General features: G+C 39.9%; 1 protein-coding gene across 1 annotated transcript; it reads right to left on the bottom strand.

Annotated features, from left to right (window-relative positions):
- Positions 1 to 2,027: 2,027 nt before the first annotated feature.
- clcn7 (chloride channel 7) lies at positions 2,028 to 17,191 on the bottom strand. Its single transcript, XM_030736037.1, has 25 exons — positions 17,078 to 17,191; positions 15,986 to 16,063; positions 13,674 to 13,739; positions 13,143 to 13,208; positions 12,907 to 13,039; positions 12,380 to 12,489; positions 11,804 to 11,884; positions 11,634 to 11,696; positions 11,397 to 11,480; positions 11,127 to 11,220; positions 10,549 to 10,613; positions 10,267 to 10,383; positions 10,120 to 10,174; positions 9,667 to 9,727; positions 7,367 to 7,508; positions 6,694 to 6,787; positions 6,428 to 6,600; positions 6,053 to 6,104; positions 5,815 to 5,942; positions 4,887 to 4,972; positions 4,591 to 4,723; positions 4,165 to 4,224; positions 3,893 to 4,069; positions 3,731 to 3,811; positions 2,028 to 3,553 (listed from the first exon to the last, which is right to left on the bottom strand). Exons 1-25 carry the CDS (start codon positions 17,189 to 17,191, stop codon positions 3,467 to 3,469), a joined length of 2,400 nt encoding a protein of 799 aa, XP_030591897.1. The 3' UTR covers positions 2,028 to 3,466.
- Positions 17,192 to 17,382: the final 191 nt, after the last annotated feature.

Here is a 17,382-nt window from a genome sequence, read left to right as displayed (position 1 = left end):
GATTTTGGTAAGAAGACCTCACTTGATGTTTGGATCCCACCAATCAAATATGCAAATTAATAGTTTAACAATAGATGAAACTTTATTAACACTAAGAACTCAAATAAATCAATAACACTGCTGATTGAAATGTTATGTGTGCAAGTTGACACAATTAGAATCAAAGATATGAAAACGCACCCATCTCACCCATTTTAAACCACAATATTCTGTACACCTGCATATGAAGAGGACAAAATAACAGGAATAATACAGTTCAATAGCGCCAGTTTGTTAGCTGTAGTGCTAAAAGTTTCAGTTAATGTCCACAGCAGAGGTCTGAATGAGGAGAGGAGGGCTGCTGAGGCTGTGCAGTGAGGGATGTTCAAGGTGGTTGAGGAGTGACAGCAGATTTTCTTCAACGTCACAAAATAAGGTGGCCATTCCCTGGGGTTAAATGGGTGTAACTGGGGAGGCCAGCGATGTGGATGGAAGAGAATCCACAGGATAGGTGGGGCTGATCGGATATAACTGAGGAGTGGAAAGTCGCTGAGGCTGTGCATCGAGGGGGACGGGATCAAGGTGGTCAAGCAGTGACAGCCCTTCTTCTTCAATCCCTCCAAACGAGATGGCCTCTATCCAGGGTTCAATGGGTGCAACTGGAGAGGCCAGCAACAGGGATGAAGGGGAATCCAAGGGAAAAGCTGGGCTGATCTGACATCCTCCAGTGCAGGGGTCTGCATGAGGGGAGGTGAGGTGCTGAGATAACAAAGAGTTTATGAAGATACAGATGTTCAGCAGCTGTGTTCACTCGTGCGTTTGTGTGTTTTACTTACGGTGCTCCAACAGGACGCAGGTACTGGACCATGCTGTCAGGAATCTTGAGCACATTGTTAAACTGGAAACACAAACCACAGAACAGGGAATCAGACAAGCTGCAATACTATCATCTATCCACCAGGTGGCCTCTTTTTTGTGATCTCCGTGAGATAAACACACATCTGGAGGATTGAAATATGCAGGTGAATAATCATAATATGCCTGAATGTTTCTGCTGAGGCTCCCCAACAGGTCATGTATCGCATCCTCAAGAATGGAAGCCAGCTTTTCCAACTCCATCCCCTCCACAGTACGCTCAAATTCTTGCCTGATGTCCATCTCAGTGACCGGGGGGGGGGGGGGGGGGGGGGGGGGGGTTATGTGGTGTTTGTCTCTAAACTTATCCAGAAGAATGACAAACTGTCTGCAATCCCATTCATAAGAGGTTGTGATCCTCTTAGACTGGGACATATTATACATCATACATAACTAAACTAAGAACAAGTATTATGTGGGGAAAAAAAAATTTACTCACTAGTTAAGATCAGTTTTAGTTGCTTACTGTTCTTTTATAAAGGATAAATTCTACCTTTCTTCAGGTTTCTGTTGGTTAAATACCAACAGCACATAATGATGCTTAATAAATTAAACCTTACAACAACCGTAATCTGAAGCAAAAGTTGCTGAAGTAGATTTAGACTTAAATTATGAAATATATAAAGCCTGCTTTATTTCACCTGTGGCATTGGGACTCCATTCTTTGCCAACTGGAATATAAAGGTGATTCAACCAGTACGGCAAGGAAATTAGACTCAATTTGTACACTACGGAGGACCAGGAGAGTCCTGTGCAACTAAAACTATGTTGTGCTTTAATAACGAATTGCACAATGATATATTAGTAAATTAATTTACAAATGAGTATTTATTTAGACAAAGTAATTCAGTATTTGCTGATTAAATGGACAAGAGTAATAAATATTTCTAAAATCATCTATTAATCTATAACAAATATGTAAAATGGATTTAAAGAAAAAGCCTTAAACTTGAAATTAAAAATTTGTACACGAACAAATCATTTGACTTTCTGATGCAACTTTTTTCACTTGATGTTTTGCTGCATCTGAAACGGTTAACTTTTTACCCTCACTGATTAAATGTCCTCCACAAAAACACACACAATTTTCATATTAATTGATAAAACTTTATTAATTCACAAAAGGTTTATCCAGTGGTTATCAAATAGAGCAACGTTTGCATGTTTACATCTGGAAGTGTAAAAACAATAAGAACCCAAAGAAATCAATAACACTGCTGACTGAAATGTTAGATGTACAAAGTGACACAGTTATAATCAATAAGAGAAACGTGTCATCTCTCTGACAGGGCAACAAAGAAGATATGTGGCACACTATGGTTTACATTCATAGAGTGCTCCATTAGGGACACTTGTGGGAACAAAGTCTTTTCAATAGCAAGTGCAAACCTTCAGCGGTGGAAGAAGTACCTTTGAGTACCAATCAAAAGTAGTACAATAAATAACAGCATTCTTCAGTGCAAAACGACACAAGCACAGATATCATTGCAAACCTTCAATAGTCAGTAAATGTGCTTTAAACCAGCTCATGAACATTAAAAATAAAGGTTTTCAAAGCAAACCACTTCAAATGTCTCTTGTAGCTCAGCAGCAGGATATGAAAAGCAACCATCTCACGGTTACCATTCTGTATGCCTGCATTTCCACAGCATCCAGCTACACGACCTCAGCGAGAACAAACATTTAATGGTATATGTGAAAGTAAGGAGGCAGAATGGGACCGACAACAACATTAAAACCACCTGCTTAACACTGTCACAGGAGCCCTGGGGATGTGCTGTGGTGTCCAGCACTAGTGGGCTCTCGGTGGATCAGGCATGGTCTGGTGCATTCCATGGATTCTTGACTGGATTTTGATCTTGGAAGTTTGAAGGTTGGGTCAACACCTTCAGTTATTTGTCATGTTGCTCAAGCTGCTCATGAGCAGGGGTGTGACTATCCTGCATGATGCTGCTGTAGTCGGGGGCTGTTACTATGAGGGGGGTGTGCTCGGTAGTACATGACAGGGTAACTTCCACATAAAACCCAGGACCCAAGGTTTCCCAGCACAACACTGCTGAGACGACTGATTCACTTCACCTGTCAGTGGTTTAAAGGTTGTAGCTAACAGAGCTAACACAGATTAAACTGCTTTGATTAGAATAAAAGCAAATTTACTTTTATTCTAACTCATCCAGTCCAACTTTATTGGACCCAGACAAACATAACAGCTGTAAAAGTGTGCATATTTGTAAAAGTCTGTAAAAGTGTATGAAAAACAGCCAAAACAAATAAGGATAAAGATCAACTCAAGCATCATTGGTTGCCTCAGCACATTAATATGGTGAAAAATAATTAAATAAAATATAGTTTTTGCAATTATTTTGGAAAAACTATTCATCTGAATCCTTTAGAATCAAATACTGTCACTCAGACTCAACAGAGGAGCAGATAGTTTGAGAATTATTCACAAATGAGAAAAACAAAAAGAGAACTGGGATCTTTGGCCCCTAAAGTTGTCCTTCTGTAGCTGATGGTCAGCAGCTTCTGAGGCATCACGTGGTTAGTCTACTGTCGTGTGCATGTGTGGACACTACGTCTGGGCAAGCTGCAGCTCCTCCAGCCCGTGTTTGCCCAGGTGATATCTGGCCAAGTCCTTCCTGGTCACTAGTCCGATCACCTGCAGGTGGTCACAACCCCGCCCCCAAAAAAAACAAAACAAAAAAACCCCCCAAAACAGTGCATTAATCATCATAGAAACACAAATGTGGTTGGCAAACCTAAAGGGTCAGAAACATGCAGGGAAATAAAACCAAATAAAAATGATTTACACAGAAACATAAACACACACACTTACCCTGTTCTCATCATCTACCACCACCAGGTGTCTCAGTCCCAGTGCTCTGAACAGCTTAAACACACGAGGGAGAGATGTATCCTGCAGGCACAATGCTTTGTTAGAAGTCACAGACATGCTACTGCACTACTACAGTAGCATGTATGTGACTGTATCTGTTACCTGTGGTACAGTGTAAGGCGTTGGATTCATAAACTCAGTGAGGTCCATCATGCACTCTCTCTCATCCTGGGAGACATGGATGCTCTGGATTGGGGGGAAGCGAGGGTAGGCGTCCCTGAAGTCTTTCAGCTGGAGCTTCCTCTGACTCAGCCGGGACTGGGCCAACTCCACAAACACCTACCAGGACAGGAGAGGGTGCTAAACCGGCCTAACAGCAATCCAGTTTTGCTAGCTGTCATAAGATCAGGTGTCAAAGATGCAGCAGATGTTACCTTGTGCTTGAGAAGAACAATTAGCTGAGAGCGCAGGATCAGACCACAGAGTTTTGCTGGCTGAGTGAAGATGAAAGGTGTGATTAATCTCTTCCATTACACTGCTGTCAATCTGCAACAAGTCTTACGGTACATTTTTTGTGGTGCGTCTATTTTGATCTGCGCTTCAAGTATCTCTATCATATACCAAATATTTCATCCTGAGCTGCTGAGTACTGCCAAAAATGGAACTTTAAGAGACACCAAATACATCCCTTTCCACTGATTTTGATGCTTTTGTCTGATTCTGATATTTCTCACTTTCACTCTGGCACCTTTGCTAGAAACACTTCAACTTGATTTTTAGTTAGGAAATAAACTGCTTTGCACCAGAGCCACCCTTTAACAGCTTCCAACAGAAAACAATCCAAAAATTCAAACAGTTACCTCATCACTATCAGAAACCTGCGCAACGACAGGGAAGCCGTTGTGATTTGTTGATGTGTTGCTCAGGGTGTCCACAATAGTTCCAACCTTTTCTATCCTGTTGAAGCAGATGACGGGCGAACTCATCACCTCTCTGGATTGTGAATGGAGTGGGGTTGGAAGTGTAAAGAAGAGAAGTGACAATAAGGAGGGCAACAGTGATAAGAAGGAAAATAATAAGAGAAAAACAATAAATTAAACAGTTCAAAAAAAAGAAAAAGAAAAGTGAGAAAAACATATGCATTCGTCCATCCTACCTGGCAGTCAGCCAGTGGGAGGTGGCAGGAGCTTCCCAGTGCAGGAAGGGAACACTCTGCAGCTTGATGTGAATATCATATATACCCTAAAGCAGTAAGAGTGGTTACAGACACTGTCTGTGCACTATTTTCATATCACAAACCAACCTTAAACAGTAGATCCAAGTGCAATTTGACCAGCAGGGACCACATCCTCAATTAGACCGCCAGTGTTTCATTAAAGAAAGTGGTAGACGGAACAAGAGATCTATGCCTGAGACTGCAATTTGGGGAAGGCCTCAGTAAGGACTGGCGGTGATTCCCAGACTGGGCATTTTTTGCTTTTATTTTTGCAGCAATGCCTACACTCTCATTTCTCTGGCTCATGGTACTGGATACATCTACATCAAAAATTAAGGATTTAATTTTTTTTTTTGAATGCACAGCAAAAAATTTGACTGCTTTTGCAGCAAACATCAGTCCATCACTCAACGAGCATATAAGACTGCAGCCTAGCCTTGTGCTATAAAGCTTAACCTTTGGTTAGATCACTATTATATTATTATATACAGTGGCCAGGTGTTCCTCCTTATGTGAGACTGCACAGCCTTTGTTCCCTCATCTCACAAAGAAACACTGCCGCACATTGTGACTGACTCTGGTTAGCAGACGTCAACACACAAGTTTCCATTTATACTAAATGTATTTATTAAACAACTGCATTCAAATAAAATGTAGTAGGTCATAATTCTCCTTCACATTATCGACACCAAGCCTGTGACCTGCATTTTTGTGTCTTTATTTTATTTTTTTTAAGTTATCTATAATAACATGTCCCACACTGTCCCACTCAAACAAACTTGTTGCTCTACATTTAGTATGCTGGCATGTGATAACCCTACAAGTGTGGAGTCAGGAACTGAATGTGTTTGTCTGCACCTTCACCCACCTCCTCAAAGTAGTCTCCTACTATTTTGGCAGTCATGAGAACGAGCATGATGGGAAGGCCGTATATGACGTTTCCTGTTGCCTCCATCATGATGACAGTCAAACTGAGAGTCATTCTCACAATGCCACCTGCAGAGAGGAGTATGCAGCACATTTTAGTAAGAAAAATGACACCATTTAAACAATATGCATTCAATTACAATTCATTATTAGAAAAATAAAAGTTAACAGATACACACCTAACTGAGCTGCAGCTCCAATCAAGGCATATTTACCAGGGTCGGCCCAGTTCTAAGAAAACACCCGCAGCAAATTCATCAATACTTGTTCTCTGGCAAAAAATATGGACATTAAACATCTTTCATACCAGACTATTCCCTTCTCCTGTAAGTTTAATAACACAATAATGCTAGCAATTTTAGAAATTAATTTGCTAAGTGACTAAAAGTTTCCATTTTTTTTTTGTAAAGGCTCCTGTTTTAGCCACATGTTCTTCTACTGTAGTGCTAATGCTGGGTAAGATACCACGTGGCCTGACTGGTTGAGCCAGCTCTGCCAAATGCAGCTGGTTTTCAAAATGGGAAGTGAAAAATGTTACTGTGAGGTGCACCAACCGGGTTATTGGGAGTGAAGGAAGCAAGCAGTATTCCACACAACCTCCCCCAAGCTGCTCCGATTAGAAGAGATGGGATGAAGACGCCAGCAGACACCGCCAGGCCGTAGGTCCAACACGCCAGGAAGAAATAGGTCAGAGTGAACAACCCCAGCGTCAGGGGGTTGTAACTTCCTGTAAAACACAGACATGATGAAAGAAAATAATAAATGAGAGTGTATGTTCAAACTTTAGTCGCTGCAATAGCTTTCCCGCACACCATCTTACCTGGCTGATTGTGGAAAAGACTACGAACGCTTCTCTCTGGAGTGTTAAAAAATGCTGTAGCCATGGCATTATACTCCCCATCCGCACAGAACAACTAAACAGAGAGAGAAAAATGATAAGAGGCATAAAATATTCTTGTCTCTTGTATTTTTCTGTATTCAAAGTCACAAACAGCAGGGCATTTGGATAGAAATAGATGAATGAACAAAATGGTAAGAAAAAGTAAAAGTAAGAAAGTTTTCAAAACATCCAACATAAAATCTTAAATTGTGGCAATTGGTGAAAAAAAAATAAAAATAATGACTCATCGTCTGAGAACCATACATATGAGAACAGTGCTTTCCCCTTAGATCCCATTATTACTACATACTGGTAAACCGTATTGAAATGAAACCGTACCCACAGGGCTAAAAAAATAGGAAGCACCAAGAATCACTATGAGAGGGACACATTCTCTATGACTCAGCATGCGCTAGTCTGATATGCTTTGTCACTCATTTCACCATCTTGCTGTCCATCTTTAAACCAAATCATGCCCAGCTTTGCTGTAATGCTGTTACCCACTTTTAGCTTTATGCATCATCAGTGAGTTAGAGTGTGTTTTCAAACAATTGAAAAACGTGGCACATGTTGGAATTGTGATGATAAAGGCCGTGTGTGTCTGTATGTGTACCTGCAGTGGGTACTCCTCAGTGTGCTCAGGCCCCAGAGGCTGACAGTCATTGGAAAAATAAATCATGGTGAATGACACTGTTGCAGTCACAGCAGCCACCAACATGGCCTCCATCACTTGCAAACACGGGCGATGAACATATCTAACAAACAGACACACATCAGACGGCATTAAATTTAGACACAGTAATCTTCCACACAGTGCTAAAATGTTGACATACTGCTGATCTCTCAGTATGGACTTTCCCAAGTAAAAAGGCAGCTCCTGAGCACAATAAAAACAGGTGAGATGAAAACAAAGCCTCTCTGCCTTTGTGCACCTTCAGGCCATCTGACTGTAAATGTCAAGTGGAATTACTGTTCAGAAATGGTACAGAAAGAGACTTCCTTACAGTCAATCCTTGTGACTAACACTAGAGATGGTATTTTTAGAAACAAAACTGTCTGTCCAGGCAAGCACTTTATTTATTTTTCATTTAAGAGAAACATTTTGTATATTGCACGTTATTTTTGCACACCGTGAGTCATGGGAAAGGCAATTTCAGTTCTCGCGCTGCAAGAGTTACAGTTCAAAATAATCATTATACATTATACAATGTGCCTCGTGCATCACCTCAGTTCGCTCACTGTCTAAACAAGTAGTTAAGCAGTTTTAACTCCTCTCTCTCTTAAAGGCTACCCTCACCACAAGTCATCTTTCTTCTGATTGGTTACCTTCACAAACAGGTTTGAACAGCAGGTGGGTGAGAATTCTGTGCTCACGTGTGACTGTCTGACCATATCAGGTAAATCTCCTCTCGCTCCCTCATGTCATAGAGACTTTCCAAAATGGAAAGAGTGAAAATACGACAGATAATGAATACAATCCTAATCGGTTCTCTTTAGGTAACCCCGCAATGCCCATCTTTCTGCATTTCAATTCCCTAACAGGAGAATAATACTCATAACCATAACCATGTGTCCAAAAAAACAAAAACAAAGAACAAAGTACACAGACATGGTACAAAATTATGTACGTGTAATTCATATTCAAACATTACCATATACCAGCTAGAACTAACAACTATAGCCATGAAATCTTTTGACATCATTTTACATTTCTAAAATATCTCTCATACCTTCTAAAAACCAGGCAACAAAATTTGAAGTGCAGGTTGTTACGGTTTTTAATAAAATCTTTGCTTAAAGTGTATAAGGAAAATGTCATCAATTAAAAAAGGAAGCTGATTATAGTCTGCAATTATCAGCTGATTTTGTATAACTTCAGTACCATTGCTGTCAATTAATACTGTAAATTAACTGGCATTCATGACTTGAAAAATCTTGTGTCATGAGAGGTGGATTATTTTAAAAATATTTAGAATTAATATGCAAACTATTACAAATGACAAATTTATGACCACTGGAACCAATTAAAAAAAAAAACTATTAAAGCACCATATTATCACTAGCACATGTCCATGCTACAGTATTCTTTGGACTGTTTGTGCTGTTGGCAAAGTGACGTACTTAATCACATTGAGAAATGTACCCCCCCCTCCAAAAACAAAAAAAAAAAAAAACAGGTAGTAGATGTTGTTTCTATCCTGCCAACATGATGATGCAATAACATATCATGTATAATTCAACTCTTGAGGATGAGATATTATTTTCAGGAAATTAAAGCAATAGGATGCTTTCATAAGGTGTTGTAGGTCCTTCAATGCTAAAAAAAAAAAAAAAAGGGGGGGGGGGGGCATTTTAGCCTGTTGCTGGATGGTTGCTAGGCAATGTGATGACATCATAACAGCTGATATAGATACAGATCTTCAGGTGATTAAGAGTTATTAAAGGAAAAAACAAACAAACCCCCTTTCTCTCTCTCTCTCACACACACACACACACACACACACACACACACACACACACACACACAGATTGTACTGTATTTAGACATGAGAATATTTATATCAGCCAACTACAGATCAGGAAGCAGGAAACATTTCTTAATATGTCACCTGCCAGATTACTCATCCTCTCAGTGATCGTACCTGTTCTTACACTGACTATTTTTTCACAACAATAACAAGACGCCGATATTCTGAGAATCACTTTTAAGTGCCCTCTAAGAAAATGTGCTCATCTTACACCCCACCCTGTGTCAAGAAAAACAAAACAAAACATTCATGCTTTCCATGTGATGTTTTTGTTGGCACACTGCACACACATGCTCTTATTTAACCATAACTCTTACTAAAACCTCTTCCTTTCTGAGTTAATGACAGTTTGTTTTGCATTTATTGATTCTTATCTAAACTTTACCTGATCCTGAAGATAGTCAGCCAGTAGTTGAGTACATTGAAGAGAGCACCCAACAGCCCACCTGCACAAAAAACAAATAGAAAAAAAAAAATAGACGAGACATTGTCTGACAAAATTATATGCACAAGTTAAATGTAACAGTGGTACTGTGATCACTCAGAGAGAAGGAAGTGACAGTGCACACAACTGGATCATGACTCCTATCCCTATTCAGTACTGTGGGGCCTTTGATGTAGTCACTGGATCTCTCTTGAGCAGTTTATGTGATGTGCTGGGGCGCACTGTGCTTCTAGGGAAGACTAGCGGCAGAGAACTCCATCACTGGTTGGTGGTTATAAGATGACCTTTGTTCACTTCACCTGGCAGTGGTTTTAAGGTTGTAGCTGATGATGTATACCAAAGTGCACCACATGAAGAATTATGCATATTTCTAGAAGCTTAAAAGAACTTTACCTAAAGCTCCCATACCAATGAACAAGGGAATCTCATAGAGCTGATAGGCCACACTCTGAAAAGAAACAAAATTCAGTGTTTTCTTTTACATCCACCAAAAAACCAAAACGAAAAACTTGAAAAGCACTTTGTGTCAAAGTTTCTTACGTCACTTTCAAAGCGTCCAAAGTTGATGAGACCTGGACTGGAAAGGTCCCCTGTTTTGCCATGGTAGATGCTGAGGAAGAAGTTCAGTGTGACGGTGGAGATCATGGAGGCGAAGAACTGCAGAGGAAGAGGAAAGGGGCAAAAATTTAGGAGATGTAGGAAACACTAAAACCAATCCACTTGTGTCTTAATCTTCTTCTCTTTTAGGTTTCTGGATACAACACTCTTGATTTGCCATACTGTGCTCATTAATAGTGGTTTATGACTTATTCCATGACTTACTATCCTCCATGTGAGCATCTGATTCCAGAAAGAAGCTCCCTCCTCTAAAGAGAACAAAACTCCGCCTGTAGATCATAGAAAGAAAGTACAGTCAAAACAAAACAAATAATGTGACATACATATTAACTATCCGGTGATTTTTAAACTAATCCAGCGTTAGCAGGTACGATCACATGGCTGCCTCTTCATAGTGTGTTGAGCCAAGTTCACATAAGTGAAATAGCACTCTTGTCACATGATGATGATGATGATAACAGATTACAGAAAGTGACATAGTTTGTTTCCACTCTTATGAGAAATGGTTCTGCAAAAAGAAAGCCTCGAAATGTACACGGTAGCGTTACAATCACAGCGAGCAGTCATGGAAAACTAATAAGAGTATGTCAAGATGATGGAAAGGTTTCTGCAGATACCATCAAATCAAATTTGAGACTTCTGAAGATATTTTTTTAACACTTTTTTTTTTTTTTTTTTTAAATAGTGTTTGCTTTTAGTTTGGGCATATATATTCATACTCTTGTACTATTGGATTTATAGCAGCTAAACTGCTCACACAGCAAAAGATTATGTGTTTTTACCAACTGGTGCCCCAAAAGCAGCAGAAACTCCAGCAGCAGCTCCAGCAGAAACAAAGTCCCTCTTTTCTGTGTCTCTCCGGAAGTATTCAAAGATCTGCGTGCACACACACATACACACACACATTTTATAACCATTCCTACTGTCAAACACACTGTATTACCTTGTGTATTAAGATACATGGTGTTTGTCATAAAGTCAATCAATGTGACCCTTGATTATCCTGTGACCCACATGCACATTTACAGTGCATCAGCTCACCACACACTGACCTTGAAGTCCCTCTTTAGGGAGGTGCTTCTGCCCTGGGAAACTCCTGCAGCAACAACAGCACCAGAGTGGATCATAGGACCTTCCTGAAGATTGAGGACAAGTATAAAAAGGCTCAAGCGTGCCCAAAATGCAGCTTGTCTGGCATGTTCTTACCAATCCTGATCTGACTATAGCTGATTGAAGCTAAACATGTTGTATGTTCGTGAACGAATGATTTTAGAGCTGATAATGTTTACCTTTCCGACAGCAAGACCACCAACTACCGAACAGATGACACCAAACACTTTCACCATCAGGGTCTATGAAGAACAAAGGAACATAAAGATGCGAAGGTTCTTTGCTGTCAAAGAACGTGGTTCAAGTGCATCCTTTATTGTAAGATTACTTGTGCTTTATTTGCCTGTACCTTGAGCCGCACCACCCTGGGAATCTTGACTCCATTTAGGTAACATTTTATTTGAGGAATACCACTTCCTGCTGCAATTGGCTACAGGAGAAAATATAGGAAAAAGAGGCAGGGAACAGAAGAGTTAAATCATAAAGGAAAAGATGAATGTGTGGAACATGTAGTGATTTACACACTGGATTATTAATACGGGAGTAATATCAGGAGTTACAACCAAATAATTTTGTGATTAGTAGTGTTTCAGTCCCTCATCACATGCTAAAACACCACTCCAGCACAGAACAGAAACACTTTCATCTTAGCAATTCCAGTATTTCACAGTAGGAAGCAGACTTGGGAAGTCATGCTATTACCAAACCAAATTTTTCACTTCCACAACTGTTTGAATAACTGAGGAATATATCTGACCAAGCCCCCCACCCAAAAAAAAAAAGTTTTATGCCATATTTCTTCAAAATCCATTCTCGCACTTGAGGAATGTTATTTTTAAAACCACAAAAGAGAGGAAGAAGTGGTTCCAATTCAGAATTTATGCTAATCAAAAAAGGTCAAAAATATTTCTGCTTTCAGTCTTACCTCAATAAATGCAACTATGATGGCCCCCACCATGACGAAGGTGGAGTTGAGAACGGCCCACAGGATGAGAGAGACAGACAGCCCACCCACCTCTGTAAACTCTTCAATCTCTGTGAAGGTTCGGAGTCAAGGAGGAAGGGGGGGGGGGGGGGGGGGGGGGGGGGGTCTGGTTTTCCTGAAATCACTTGAGTGGCCAATCACAGACTTAAATAATCACATGTATAACAGTTACATAATAATAATAACCAGTGTGGAGATAAATAACCATCATATACCCTCACATAGAATAAGATGCTACCATATTCAAACAATTTACTTGATAACTTGGTTAACAAAAAAACAGACCAAGAATTAAGCACTAAAGTAAATCTAAATGTAACTGATGTCAAAGAACTACATATAATACAGGGTAAGTAGGAAAAAAACGAAAGTTCCTAAATGGGGGAAGAAAAAAAAAAAATCAAGCCCTGCATGTCTGCTTGGTGCTAAAAGACTGGTCTGAAAAAGTGTACAAGCCTTTAGGATACTCTCTTTAATAACTTGATATTTGAGCCCAGCCAGCTTCTCCACCACGATGTCTATAAAACAGGCGATGAGACCTGTCAGAATGCCAATCAGACCACAGATTACCCAGCGACTGATTTCCAGACAGCGGAAACTCTAAAGACATAAGATGAGAGGAGGACAAGTGATGCAGGGTAAAACAGAAAAATACTCAAATTCATACAGAGTCCAGGCAAGACACCATATTTGCTGCACTCACCATGTGACTCATTCTCCTCTCCTCTTCAAGAAACAGCTGGTTTTCAACGTTATCATAATCCAGACTCTAGAATGAAACACATAAACAAATATGTTTAATTTAATTAAACACATCTGTAAAATAAAGACACAACAAACACTCTAATGCCAGGTTCAGGGGCAATTTCTATGATTTATTTTAAAAGAACTGGTATCCAAAATTTTGAACAATTTGTGGGTGCATTTTTGAATCAGTACACACAACTTCAAACATGTTAATATAAAGCTTATTTTAATCAAGTGTTAACAGTTTCTGTTCTGCTTAAGATGATTATCGTGCTCTTTGATGCACCATCATCTATAGTTATATAGCTGACTCAGTTTTCAGTTTGTTCCTTTATTTGGCCAAACTTGGTGAGACCACTGTAAGATGGCAAAACAGGATATTTTCACTTCCTATGCATATAGACTTAAATACAGTCACAGAGTGCAAGCCAGCTTTTTCAAGAATGACCTGAAAACAATGATTCTGATCATCTAAAAGCAGTTTTACCTCATATTTAAGTGACAGCAGCTTCTCATTGTGTGGGATCTCTTTAGGTTGTTCCCTAATAGGGTCCTGCAGGGGTAAGAAAAAAAAAAAAAAACAGGGGTCACTACACCAACATTAACCCATGACCTCTCACCTGAATCATGTGAGAGATGAAGGTATTATTTTGCTATTAAAATATTTTAAAAACAGGAGCAGGGAATGAAAGAATAAATCACAAGCAGACAGGTTTGACAGATTCTGATGCAGTGCACTGGAGCCAATAACTGGAAAAAGATAGAAGTGTTTCCTTCAGTACATTTAACAATCTCTGAATTAGGGATGTGCCTGGTGCCTAATTTCTTAGTCGAATAAAAAAGGTTAATTAAAAAAAAACAAAAAAAAACATCTTTTTTAGACTAACTGATTATTGAGTCTAAAACTAAGCAACACTCAGATATCAAGTGAAATCTGAGAACTGTTTAACGGGCAATGTCAAAAACTGTCTAAACGAAGGCATTTGAAACCATTAATCACATTCTTCAATAATGAACCATGCTTTAAATGCTGGTTAACTGTCTGCCACCTCATTTCATACATTTTGAACATTGCACATTATACTCCAAATAGATACAAACACTTAAAATAAACTAATGTTAAATATTATATGAAAATCTGTTACTATAAAAGATGCTCATGTAGTAATAAAATATGACAAATTAACATCTGAAAAAACTAGTAATAACTAACAACTAAAAACTGCGACTGAAAAGTGTGGCACATTGTGCCACGCATTATGAACAATGCACAATGTTCTACAATTAATGACACCCATCTCAATAAAAGCTGAAATGTAAAAAGATAACAAAACAAATTATCCATCCATCAATTTTCTTCCGCTTATCTGGGGCCAGGTCGTGGGGGCAGCAGCCTAAGCAGAGAAGCCCAGACCTCCATCTCCCTAGCCACCTCGTCCAGCTTATCCTTGGGAACAACAAGGCGTTCCCAGGCTAGTCAAGATATAATATCTCTAACGTGTCCTAAGTCTATCCCGGGTCCTCCTCCCTTTGGGACATACCTGGAACACCTCACCTAGGAGGTGCCCACCTCAACTGGCTCCTTTTGATGTGTGGGAGTTGCAGCTTAGAAGCCCCTCCTGGATGACTGCACTCATCACTCTGTCTCTAAGCGCGCAGCAACCTTTCAGCGAAAGCTCATTTCTGCCGCTTGTATACACAATCTCATTCTTCTGCCTTCAAAGTAAATAAAAATAAAAGGCTAACAAAAATGTACGGCCTTGATCAACAAAATTATGGGGTCTCTCTACAATGACGTCGGGGCTGCAGCTCTATCTGGTGGCAGATGGCTACATAACACTTAAGACAAAAATTTACTAGCACTGGGCATAAATTAAAATCTGAACAATTAGATAAAACGACTAGTACATCTGGTATTGACAAGTGATAATAATGAAGATTAGTCATCTAGTTCTCATAAGTACTCTGGCTTTTTTACATCAGTGCAGACTGTTTAATGCAGGAGGTAACGCTGAGCCATGCATCCAGCCAAATCTTAAGCGCTCCTTTTCACCCCCACATTAAAGTGAGCCTCAGCCACATACCTGCAGCCCATTTGTGCAGCGTGCAACTAAGTAAACCAAGTATCACAGAGACACAAAACAAGCTGGAAATAAACTTTTGTTTACTATACTCAAGCAAATCACAAGCATTCCTGTCAGACAGTGAAAACATAATTGAATCAGACTATTTGTGTCAAGAAGCAGAACAGTGACATCTTGTTGTGCTAATGGAGCCTCAAGGATTAGTATGTGGTCCTGTGTGTCAAAGTCTATGTATGTCAATAGTTGTGCGAGGATTGCTTTGCCTGGTTGAAGTATTATATGTGTGGAAAGAACTAGTCAAAGAAAATGTAATAAATGGTTGAGCGGTTACATATACTCAAATGCATGGAATTCATCAATTTGCCATTTGCAGTCCCTCACAGTGGAAAACCAGACAGTTTCCCATCACGTGCCCGAGTGAGTCAAACATCACTGGACTGGTCTGGCCGGCTAGCAAGTAATTTCTGTGTCAGCTGTCCCAAATTATTCATAGGGCAGAAGATCAGTCTCAAACCTCAACTTTATCTCAATCAAAGTGTCAACTGCACAGAAAGCAAACATGAGCATGAGGCTGAATCACATTAATTACAGCTGGACTGATTTGCTATTGAATTACTGTATTATCATGGTCTAAGAGGCTAAAACAATCACTGCTAATAAAGGGAAACATAAGAGAGAAAGAGAGAGCAGAGATGTTGGGAGGGCAGTTTTTTACCTCTTCTGATGTTATATCCTCTTCCAAATCCACCGTGCTGAATCTGCCTATCCGAAATACGCTGCCTGCTCCAGAGAGCTACAGACATCACAGACAGCAACATAAATGTGTGTGTGTGTGGCACTTTTCAGGGTGATGTGTTACATCATTAACTGCTGGTAACCATCTAAGAAACTAATACAGCAGTCTTCTTACTTCCATTTAGAGTCTACAGTGCTATTCAAGCAGATTTTTGGACATCTTTTGATGTTGGATTTACATGAAAGTTATTATACATAATGCAATATTTTCAGGAATATAAGCATCTATGTTACTTTCTACACTTCCACGTTGGCAAATGCCATACCTGATTTGCCATGTGAGAACAAAAAAGGAAGTTGGGAGTTCCCAGGATGTTTCGATACTAGTCGGACAAGCAACATCTGTAAGTCTTGTAACTGGATCTTTTTATGAAATTGTTCTTATTGTGTGCAGACAACCACGTTATCCATAACGGTCACAGACTACCTGTAAACCCACGTAATGTAATTTGTGCCTGTCACCACCAGGACACGTTTGAAAATAATGGAATTAATGGTGGGTGACTAGCTGTTCTCTCTCTATAATCCGATTATTTTCCAAGATGTCTCGATCAAATTATGTGCATCATGTACCTAATTTTAATATGACTAATTTCATTACTTTCTCCCTGATGGACTCAGTCACAAACAAAACTTGTGGTTGCCTTATTACCCCAAACTGCAAACCACAACACACTGTGCATGTTTAGTGGTTTTATCTTGTTTTTAACGCGTTCTCGTCCCCCTTCCTGATTACTTGTGTACTTCTATCATTAATTCATCCGTCTCTGTGCTGAAATGCACTCTGGATTAAGTCTGTTATAAGTAACGGGTCACGCAACATTAAGAAAACCTTAATGAAAGCTGTGTATGCGGCCGAGCATTAAAGTGATTAAAAGCATTCATAGCCCATGCAGCATTTAAAAACATGAGCCAACGTAACCTTAGAGTGGCTAATAAAGCACGACCCAGCATCTTCTTCGGGAAGCAGTGGAAGTAACAGCTGTGAAGGTAAATTAGCCAACACGCTAACCTGTCTGGATTGTTTGGGTGCCTCGGAGCCGTTTAACAGCGGTGTCCCCTCCCCGACCAAACCGGAGTCGTCGCCCCGACTGGACCATGACACTTTCTTGGTGATGTTAGCCATGGTGGCTCCCCGGTAATTCAGCGCTTAAACTGTCAATACTTTACTTCATTAACTAAAGCCGTCGTTGAGCTAACAACTGTTATTTTCCCTCAACTCCCCATGATCATTCAGGTAACCCGTGACGCTTTGTAAGGGTCGCGAGCAGGGTCAAAAATTATTGTGATGCGCGTTGGATGCTGGGATTTGAAGTT

This window comes from Archocentrus centrarchus, chromosome 8 (genome assembly GCF_007364275.1).
Source record: "Archocentrus centrarchus isolate MPI-CPG fArcCen1 chromosome 8, fArcCen1, whole genome shotgun sequence".
NCBI classification, from domain to species: Eukaryota; Metazoa; Chordata; class Actinopteri; order Cichliformes; family Cichlidae; genus Archocentrus; species Archocentrus centrarchus.
This window is presented reverse-complemented; position numbering and strand designations above follow the sequence as displayed.

What these genes read in the sequence shown, in the direction of transcription:
- clcn7 (XM_030736037.1), bottom strand. Translation starts at nt 17,191, where the DNA reads ATGGCTAACATCACCAAGAAAGTGTCATGGTCCAGTCGGGGCGACGAC. An exon ending in TTGGACGCTTTGAAAGTGAC is followed by an intron (nt 10,175 to 10,266) that starts GTAAGAAACTTT and finishes GTTTCTTTTCAG; the next exon opens with AGTGTGGCCTATCAGCTCTA. An exon ending in CTGACTATCTTCAGGATCAG is followed by an intron (nt 7,509 to 9,666) that starts GTAAAGTTTAGA and finishes TCTGTTTGTTAG; the next exon opens with ATATGTTCATCGCCCGTGTT.